The 10,756-nt window shown below is 38.5% G+C and overlaps 1 protein-coding gene across 1 annotated transcript in view; it reads left to right on the forward strand.

The window, feature by feature from the left end:
- LOC139455104 (sodium- and chloride-dependent glycine transporter 1-like) overlaps window positions 1-3,127 on the forward strand; it is a 28,709-nt gene extending 25,582 nt beyond the window's left edge. The window contains exons 8-13 of the mRNA XM_071236673.1: window positions 627-739; window positions 1,193-1,321; window positions 1,711-1,810; window positions 2,107-2,207; window positions 2,625-2,795; window positions 3,014-3,127. Of these exons, the coding sequence (XP_071092774.1) occupies window positions 627-739; window positions 1,193-1,321; window positions 1,711-1,810; window positions 2,107-2,207; window positions 2,625-2,795; window positions 3,014-3,127 (728 nt within the window). The remainder of the gene's footprint in view (window positions 1-626; window positions 740-1,192; window positions 1,322-1,710; window positions 1,811-2,106; window positions 2,208-2,624; window positions 2,796-3,013) is intronic.
- Window positions 3,128-10,756: the final 7,629 nt, after the last annotated feature.

The following is a 10,756-nucleotide window of genomic DNA, read 5'->3' on the forward strand; positions in this document are numbered from 1 at the left end:
TGTTACGTTAGGCAAGATCAAGGTCGATAAGGCTGTTGAGAAAAGTGGATGTCTTAGTGAGTTGCATGGACATGTTATCACGACCACTGTATGTTGTCATTGTATGCGTCAAACGTGTAATTGCACCTCATTATTAAACCTTAATTTCGCCATTAAGTATATCCTTTTCGGATAGATACAACATTGAAAGTCTTTCAAAATCTGTAGAGTCAAAGTCATTAAAAAAATCACATTACATTAATTTTGAAAAGAACGTTTTGTTTATTTTCATATTCAACCATTTTTCAAAATTATTTCCCATATCAATTTGGCAGGGGCAAGGAACACAATCCTTCATTAACGTTTTGTGCGATTGATACACACATGAAGTACGCTCATCAAATTCACAAACACATTTAGCTCGTTAATTGAATTTATCTGTAGATGAAATATAACTGAGAGTTCTTATGTTTTATATTTAATATCAAGATAGACCTGACCACCCTGATCCATCTAGTCACTTCCCAAAACCGACTTATCCTGGGCACCAGTTCTGATCCAAAAATCTTCAACGTGTGGCTCTAAATCTTTTGAAAATTGTAATAGTCATGTTGTACACATTAATATAAAGGGTAAATCTGTTTCAGGCTTCAACCTGGCTTTTATTGCCTACCCTCAAGTCCTGACGTATCTCCCACTGCCGCATGTCTGGTCGGTGTTGACCTTCCTTACACTGATGACCCTTGAAGTGGACACACTGGTACAATTCGATTTATGTCTGAAAACATGTTTATTAATCAACCATTACAAACAGAAAAGGAAACAATTTACATAAAAAATCATACTGAGGGACGTTTCGAGCAGCAACAGTAGTAACTATGTACATGATGTGCCTTATGTGTAAGTTTAAATTCAACACGATGAATCGTGGCTTTGAGTATATATTTACCATAAAATATTAATTAACATTTATTGTGGAACACCGTACACCAATTTCTCCGATGTTTAAGGCAGACTGTGTGTAATAAAAGCTTGGCCAGACAAACCACAAATAACACAAAAGTAGCGTCCAACGCTATCCGTGCATCGAGGATGACAACCCAATCCATGCATTCGCCTCTCACAAAATCGATGCTTCCAGGAATCTTTCGAACACAAGATCCTCAATCAAATTAATGAAATTCAATTGCAAATGTTTTCTGTTTACTTTAAGTTACCAGCGACAGAGATAATACTTACCGCCATCACAGACACGTTTATTGGAGCATCAAAACGACGATGGGTTATCATTTGCTTAATTCTCCTAAGCAACTTTCTGTTTGCCCTGCCCTGTGCTACACAGGTAACTTGATCCACATATACAAAAAGGTTGCTCAATTGATGTGTACAAACTGTTTAAAATGTCCTTACCTTAGTTTCACTGTCCATATACTTTGATGTCATACCATTGTTGACATTTGAGTAATTGTAAGGTGCTTTTGCAACAAATGCATTTTTATATTGTTCGTTCGTTTGATGCAAAACTCAGTAATATTCAGTTTTATGATGGGCTTCTGTGAATAATCGAACATTAATCCACACAATTAGGAAACATACAATTAACCATTCGATCCATTTAGTCGCACCTAAAGGGACATGTATTCATACTCGGAATCCCCTTGGTCTGTTATGTTATAAATCAGTACTGCATTAAAGGTGGTATTTGCATTCCGACTATAATGATGTTTTAAGGGAGGTGTCTACATTGTGACACTAATGGACTGGTACGCCTTCTTTCCTGCCATAGCTGTGTTTGGAATGCTGGAGTGCACTCTTGTAAGTTGGTGCTATGGTAAGGACACTTTAACTGATTTCTTACCATGATAAGGATTCAACTGTCCATAATACAATAACGTCAACTAATGAAGAGAAGTATCAATACAGTAAATGTCTTAAAATTTAAAAAGAAATCTAACTTATCACATGTATTCCTTATTGACAGCCTTTACCGTATAAATCAAATATAAGGAAAATTGATACTAAAATTTGCATAAGATATGTACCGTTTCTTCGTTGTTACTAGCATTGTCTCCAGAATTAGACAAAAATAATTGGAAACGTATATCTTGTTCTTTTTCTTTGTCTAAGGATTCGAGAGACTCAAACGAGATATCAGTATTATGTGGGGGAAGGCAGTCCCCAAACTTATGATGCTGTCCATCAAATATGTCTGTCCTCTCCTTCTGTTGGTAAGACTGGGAAATTCTTTGCCAATCAATAACCATTTTAAATATAAATAATTATCACCAATGCTACACTACACCATCATGAAGTCAAAATTCATCCATTCCTTCACAAGTCTGGAAAACTTAATACTGTATAATTAGTCTTTGAAACAATATTTCATACATGACGTATTTGCATAAATACATAAACTACAATAATAACGAATTATAAATAAGAAATATATTAAAATTTCAATTCATGAAACCTATTAGAAGAACACAGAACCATATCAAATTTTGGAGTTTGAAAAATAAAAGTATTAGAATAAATGCCTTGCCCATGTTTTAAATCCATGTACTGTTTTACCCTCAATGGTAATGTCCAAACTGTAATAAGTAATATATCCATAGCACATTGCATTCCATTTGTCCTTTTATCAGGCCATATTCTGTTACTCTCTCTACTCCCACCGACCACCTCAGTACGGAGACTACAGCTACCCAGCCTGGGCAACAGGAGTAGGGTGGATGATATCCTGCATTTCCATAATACCGCTGCCGATTATTTTCATGTGGACCGTGTACAACACAAGTGGTGCTACGCTAAAACAGGTATGCGTATGGCGTTATCAAATGCATGTTTATACCCAAGTATGGGTATTAAGGCAATACTATTTCATTTGAAGTAAAACATATTTTATGTTCATTTTGACAAAACTGAACATTATTTGTATTTCTTTTATCTTTACACTGCAGGATTTATAGTATTGTATACATTTATAAAATCATTGTACAATAAATATATGATGGAATGTTTAAACGTGTTTCAGAAGTTACGGACATCATTTCAACCCAAAGATCAGTGGCGTCTACAAACACACTCTGACACAGCAAACAATGATGCGCTGCAACCAATGCATCCTGTGCAAAGCAGGGAATGCTAAGGATTTGTGAACTTTGACGACTTTAAGCAAGAAACACGACGACAACAAACATTATGGACATTGTTTCCACTACACCATCACTGATATATGCCATTAAAAGAACTCATTTACTACTTGTATACACATTGCAATATAGTTAACAAGGAAGCACAACATTCACGATCTACGTAATGCACGATTTCTTTGTAATATAATTTGCAATCATCTTTTAGTGACACATCAGTATATAGTAGCCGTTTCCACCTTTTTATATCCTGACCACCAAACGGAAGATGTATTGAAATCTTTATTAGATTTAAGCTAATCTATTGATACATGATGAAAAATTAACACACCCACGTAAAAGTTGAATCAGTAAAACGAATCTAATTCGGATTAATATTTGTATATAATAATAATATTTAAACAAATATACATTATCATATGTTGATATATTGATGATTGGATACCGTTCAATAATGGTAATATAGTCAATTTCCCTCCATTGATTTACTCACTTGATCTAGAAATAAAAGATTCCTGCAAAACCGTCTCATCTGTTAATATTTACATCTACGCACAAAGATTCAGAATGTCAAAAGGCTTTACAAGACAAGAGGGATGACTTCAACTTTGCCTTGATGTCATGGAATATTCCTGCAGCCCTATCCCTTGGTGTCTACACTTTACAACTTAGTCTTTGTGACAGGGATTTGGTTGGGCACTTGCTTCGTCCAGCAATATATCTCACTTTGTACGGATTATTATGGAGCTTTGGAATCCAGTCCAAAAGAGGAACAGACATGTCTTCAGAGTCAAGCCAAGCCTTGATGGGACTGTTGCATGGTTTTGGCAGATGGCTTCCTCAGTTAGCATACTGGCCTTCTATGTGACATCATTTGATATGTCACTTATACCAAGTTCTTTGATCAAACAATCAATGTAGTGATGCCTACATTTTCTGGGTTTTTTTAGGCCTTTATAGTGGAAACAACTGCAATTGTTACATGTAGGGCAGCCAGCCTTTGGACTTCTGTTTCCTCCTTTTCAGTTTGTGCATTCTACCAATGACAACATCACGTACTTAACCCACTCTGAAAGACGTTCAACAGGTAGAAAACATGACACTTGTTACAGATAGATACAAAAACGCAAATTTTATCCATACTAAAACTCACAATAGATATGTGTACCCTACTCACACACATGAGTCCCAAAGAGACTGGTCATGATCAGACGAAGTTGATAAGGCTGAAGGCGATCTCTTAAACTCTGAAAGCAAAAGCAACAACGCTTACTTCGTGTTCACCGGATGAAAGAGCAAGAAGTATCTCTCACACGTCGTGACAAAGAATAAAAGAAGTTCTCCAAAGTTCGAAATGTCTATCAAAGACTTCATTCAATAGGTAATTCTTCTCATTTTTGTCCATTTATTGGCCTAGACTTTGACAACGTCCATAATGATCTTATGATTGTGATCTCAATTGGTCAGGGGATGCTCGCGATATTTTGGTCCATATTTGATGATCCGACGAAGGTTGTTTTTGTCATTACTAGAGAAGTCACCTGTGATTACATGACCTACAGGTTGGTAGCAGTATGATGAGTCTTGGCAGCCACAAGTAGTGGAATTTACATCAATTCCATTTTTTGTCAAATTTCAAATTCCAGAACACGCTGTCTTTGTCTGATTTAGAGGAGCCGGTTTTTGGTTTGGGCAAACGTTTCACAGCTATATCGAGAATTATACTCTCTTGTCGATGTTGTGGGCTCTTTCTGTTTGATTAATTTCTTTCAGTGACACAGAGTATAGTTTGGTTCATTCATATATATTTCACCACTATTTAACCTTTTTACCCAATGGACGCGCTACGTTTTATATTTATTGTTACTAATGTCACAGAGTTACTTAACATGCCAAGCGTGCCAAACCACTTAAGCAATTATGCCAGGAGCTAAATAGTTGATCCAAATAATGAACAACAGTACAAGTAGTACCACATTGACGACAAAAGCATTTGCTTTGTAGGACAATGTACATGCATATAATTAATTCATTAGTGTTACTGTCGTTGCTATGTATTTTATCCGTATCTTTGTCCATCGTAGATTAATACATCCCCTAAACCATAAGGCCGTAAGGCCAATTTAACTGAAACAGTGCACTGGTGATCAAATGACATGACCATATTTCAAGCAGTTCTTCAGGGGCGGTCGGGTAGCCTAGTGGTTAAAGCATTCGCTCGTCACGCCAAAGACCCGGTTTCGATTCCGAAATGGGATATTGCTGGAATATTGCTAAATGTGGCGTAAAACCATACTCACTCACTCACTCACTCAAGCAGTTCTGGCCCACTATTCAGCGATATGTGCATGATTCTGCCAATAAGCAGCCTTATAAAGATATCAATGCCTTTAGATGTTCCTTTGACATGTAAGAAATGACAATGGATACAATAACACAGATACATTTGCTGTAATTTGTTTCAGAAATTCTCAAAGCCACAGCTGTAAAAATAGTTTATTTTCTCGAAAAGCGTTTAACATACATGTCATTGTGAAATCAGTTACCTGCTGAGAGACCTCTAAACCTGTCACCATGAAGATAATTCGTAAAGGACGAAGTGTATATTGTTGGCAGATAAAACTAGTAACATATAATCCCTAGGGTGGGACATAAAGTGGTAAATAGTTTCGAGTGACCTTCATTGAAGCGGCTCGTGTTAAAATAATACGAGATCCCTGAAGATCCGGGGAAGAATAGCTCTTCAGCAACCCATTCTTGCCGCAAAAAGCGACTATACTTGTCATAAAAGACTACTAACGGGATCGGCTGGTAAGGCTCTCTGACTTGGTTCATGCATGTCATCGTATCCATTTTGTGTGGATTGATGCGCGTGATGTCAATCACTTGATTGTCTGGTCCAGACTTGATTATTTACAGACCGCCGTCATATAACAATCTACTGTATGAGATATGCATGTGTGGTTTTCCAAACAGGCCCGTGATCAGAAACAGATCAAAAACAGATCTAGATTCAGCAACCCATGCTTGTGGTTAAGTGGCGACTAACAGGATCGGGGAGTCTGACTCGCGGCCTTTGCTGATACATGTCATTATATCCCATATGCCTGATTAGATCATTGGGAGCTCTTCTGGGCCCTGCTACGACATGGGAAAAAGGAAACAACAGATCCCATGTTTGAATATCAAAGAAAAACAGGTCCAACACGCAAAACATGATAAGTAATGCCCTTGCAGACCACCTCAAAGATGTATTTATCGACAAATCTGAACCACATTTTAATGATGTGGTTAACGTGGAAATTGACAAAGAAGTAGAGAAATACGTCAAACAATGCAAGCAGAAGGTAACAAGGCTGAACTTCTATTTCCCTCACAAGAAGAGATATTTCGCTTCTTGTTCCTCTCTTAAAAACAACAAGGCACCACGTGAAGACAAAACTACCTATTATCACTTGAAGTATGGCGAAAATATTTATGAAGATGTCTTGCTTTACTATCCAACTTTTTAATAGAATATGTTTTTATAACGACGTGTTCGTATCGTTATCTATCGTGTAGTTGTCCGATTTTCGATCACAAACATTGATGCTTATTAATTTTGTTTATCCGACATACTCGTTAATGAGACATCATCATATGCAACCGACCATGTTTGATTAACGGAACTGGACTGTATATCCCAACAGCTTGGACGAATGGGGTTATAGTGCTAATATTTAAAGGTGAAGATATATCTAAAAGTTCTCCAGATTTTTATAGAGGTGTAACACTTCTTCTTGTTATGTTTAAACTGTTTGAACTTATGCTATTAAGAAGACTTCCACAGATCACAGATTCGGACACCTTTCCATGCAAGCCATAGAACGGTTTCAAAACCGAATGTCATCAAGCTTACTATTACTCAGAGCGTTCTGATGTAGTTCATATAGCCTTCCTTGATAGCTCTAAGGCTTTCGAATATAGGTTTTTATCTGAACAATCCATTTTTACCCTTGAATGTGATATCGACTGAGGTTTTAGTGATTTTCAGCATCACTTTTATTATGTTTGATTCCATATGGTCAGATTAGGCCGCGAATAGCTGCAAGATTGCTGATGCGGCGTTAGGCAAAAATTACTCACTCTCTAAGGCTTTCGACACTGTCTACCAGCCTGGCCTTCTCCTTACACTCTGCTATATGGAAGTCTTACATCTTCTTCTGGACAAAATTTGATCATATTTGCATGAATATGAGAAGTTGCCTGCTAGCAAACAACGAGAAGTCACACTGGTTTCACACAGGTGTTCGACAAGGGAGCCTTTTATTTGCAAAGCTACACCTACTGTGTATAGATGGTGAAACTCAGGAGAAAGAAGGGATCTGTTGTACTGGACGTCAGCATTACAGCTCCCTCCCAAGCTGATGGCATCGCTTTGATCTCTCCAGTGTCAGCACTGGAAGAAATGGTGTCTATTTAAGAAACATTTTCTCCTTCAAAGAGCACATTATAGACCTTTTGCCCATCAAGTGCTGCTTACATCAATATGAAGTAACAATCCCTACTACAAGAGAAATTAAACATGTTGGAACTTTACTTGACTCGGCATACAGTTCCTGGGAACGGACATTAGACGTCTGCTCAAAGATGAAGTCTACCGCGATGTCGCTGTTAAGAACAGTAGTCCTATGAAATAGCAGAAAAAACGTTCCTTCCGAGAAGAATCTTCAGTACTAGGCTAAATATAATCTTTTGCAATTCCTAAACAGCTTTAGCCCCAATGGCACATTCGCCACCTGTCATACCTGGAAGAAAGTTGTGAAAGATGCCATTAAAGTGAATGAACTTAAAGCCTGGAGAAGACACTTGAACTCTGATCCAGATCTAAAACACTTTGAACAATCACCCCTCACAAAGAATGGGAAATTGCTAAAAGAAATCTAGACCTGAAACAAGCTGCAACCTTCGTGATCCAGTCCTGAGACTTGGGAAAGTGAGTGTGTGACATGTGCAAGTTTGTCCTCCAGGACCACGTCCACATTCTCTGTCCACAGACAGAAAATCTCAGAGACAATTTGTGGTGTAGCATAGTGGACACTTGTGCGGTGGAAGTCAGCGTGTCTCTCTATAACAAGCAGGAAATAGAGTTAGTTTGTTGTCTGCTAGCATGTAGAGAACTTTGCAAAAGCTGCAGTCAAAGGTTTCTTCCAATTGAAAAAATACATAGACCTTGTGAAGAAACATTATATTCTCTGACATGTGAGCAGGCATAAACTTAACATAAGAATGCCTATTCGTGTACATTTGTAAATACTGTATTTCAATGTCTTTAACTCTCCTATGGAGGAATAAAGAACGATTCGCTGTGCAGAGTTGCGTCCCTTGGGCACGCCGGAAACCTATGATTGTGGGTTCGAATCCCGGTTCGCCCCGATTATGTTTCTAGGTTTGTCAGCACCATACCCGTGCTCGTGGGTTTCACCGAAGTGATAAACGTCAGAGACCTGCATCACTTCGGGCTTTCCTCCCACATTAAGCTGACACGCCGCGATATAACTGGAATACTGTTAAAAGCGGCGTTAAACCCAACTCACTTACTCACTCACTCTATTTTGCCCCGTACGTGTCCAAATCTTGCATTAAAGTTATGACACAGTTAGATAATACCTCGAGTTTGATAAGTGTAGAACTGATTTTGAAGATCTATTCAGTGTCAAGTATCCCCCTAGAATCAATTTGGGGGAATTTCGCGTTATTTACGTGTCGATGCTTTGCTTTAACGATGTTACGATCTATCCAGTTCTAAAAAGTTGTACCTACCCATGAGACTTGCGCTTTAACTAAATAGTTTATTCTGCTTTCTTAAACTTTGCAGCCATGGGTTGTGTTTTTGTATGGAGACTAGATATTTTTATCAGCTACAGCTGCAAAACCAGAGGCCTTTTTAATTAAACCGATATTTGATTCATACAATTTCGGGGTTTTCTCTAAAATCGCCTGAGGCACAACACAGAAACGCCGCAATACAACTGAAATACTGTTAAAAGCGCCGCTGAACACAAAGAACTTCAGAACGACATTTACAACAACGACATGGATCAGAAACTGCGCTTTTTGGATAACCTTGAAGCTCTCGCTGTGCAGGTGTTCGTTGATGACGCATTCCACGGCTTTCCATGACGCTTTGAGTCATTGCTTTAAAAAAAATAATACTAAGAATCTGTTCACTGGTCTTTTAAAACCCATACATGTGAAAATAAATATATGACGTCAACGTCAGAGACCAACTCGAGTAACCGCCGAAACAGACACAACCGGTTGCAAAAGCTAAATAGCAGCATGTCATGGAGATCTTATGTATCTTAAAAAGGTAATTTAAGTACATTATTCAAGGACATGATACACTAAACAAGAATGGCTGTTGGTTGGTTTGTTGTTTAACGCCGCACTCAGCAATATTCCAGCTATATGTCGGCGGTCTGTAAATAACCAAGACTGGACCAGACAATCCAGTGATTAATATCATGAACATCGATCCATGCAATTGGTCAGCGATCCTGACCACCCGATCCCGTTAGTCGCCTCTAACGACAAACATAGTCGCCTTTTACGGCAAGCATCGGTTGCTGAAGACCTATTCTACCCCGGATCTTCAAACAAGAATGGAAATGAAATAAATATATAATCTTGATTAAACTAAACTAAACGTTCTGAATGATACGGGTTTGGGATACTTCAGTGGGAAAGAACCCAAGAAGATACGCGTTGAAATTGGTCTTCAGCAAACCGTATCTCAAGTGCGTACATCAATGTTCATGATGTCAGTCACTGGATTGTCTGGTCCAGACTCGATTATTTACCGACAGCCGTCATATAGCTGGAATATTGATGAGTGCGGCGTTAAACAACAAACAAACTAGAATGGAAAAAGCGTTCTCCGACCGGATGTGATTCCCAACATGGGTACAATGTGTGAAAAGAATTTCTGGCATTCTTCCACCTGACATTGCTGGGATATTGCTTTAAACGCCGAAACAAACACTCAATCACTCTGTATCTGTTTTTCCTAGCAATTGTATTACCTGTGTAAATCATGTTAAATTCAACATTGGAAGCCTTCAATTAATTACCGATCAAATATACAGGTGATACAGTTTTATACCATTGATATTTTGCAAGTAGAAAATGCATGCAATGTTTACTCACGCCTTTCTACACGTCAAATCCTCCTCATTAAATCATGCCATTTATGGTGAAAGTGGTTGTTATCCATTATCAATTGGAATGTTCTAGTCTTGTAGGAAGCAGAGTGAGTTGCTTGTCTTGTGTGAAGCAGGTTGTGCTGCTTGTCTTGTGGGAAGCAGGGTGTGCTGCTTGTCTTGTGGGATGCAGATTGTGTTGCTTGTCTTGTGGGATGCAGGTTGTGTTTTTGTCTTGTAGGAAGCAGGGTGTTGTGATTGCCTTGTGGGAAGCAGGGTGTACTGCCTGTCTTGTGGGATGCAGGTTGTGTTGCTTGTCTTTTTGGAAGCAAGTTGTGTTGCTTGTCTTGTGGGAAGCAGGATGTGTTGCTTGTCTTGTGGGAAGCAGGATGTGTTGCTTGTCTTGTGGGAAGCAGGATGTGTTGCTTGTCTTGTGGAAAGCAG

Source organism: Haliotis cracherodii, unplaced genomic scaffold, assembly GCF_022045235.1.
Source record: "Haliotis cracherodii isolate W230 unplaced genomic scaffold, xgHalCrac1.p SCAF_11, whole genome shotgun sequence".
In the NCBI taxonomy this organism is placed as follows: domain Eukaryota; kingdom Metazoa; phylum Mollusca; class Gastropoda; order Lepetellida; family Haliotidae; genus Haliotis; species Haliotis cracherodii.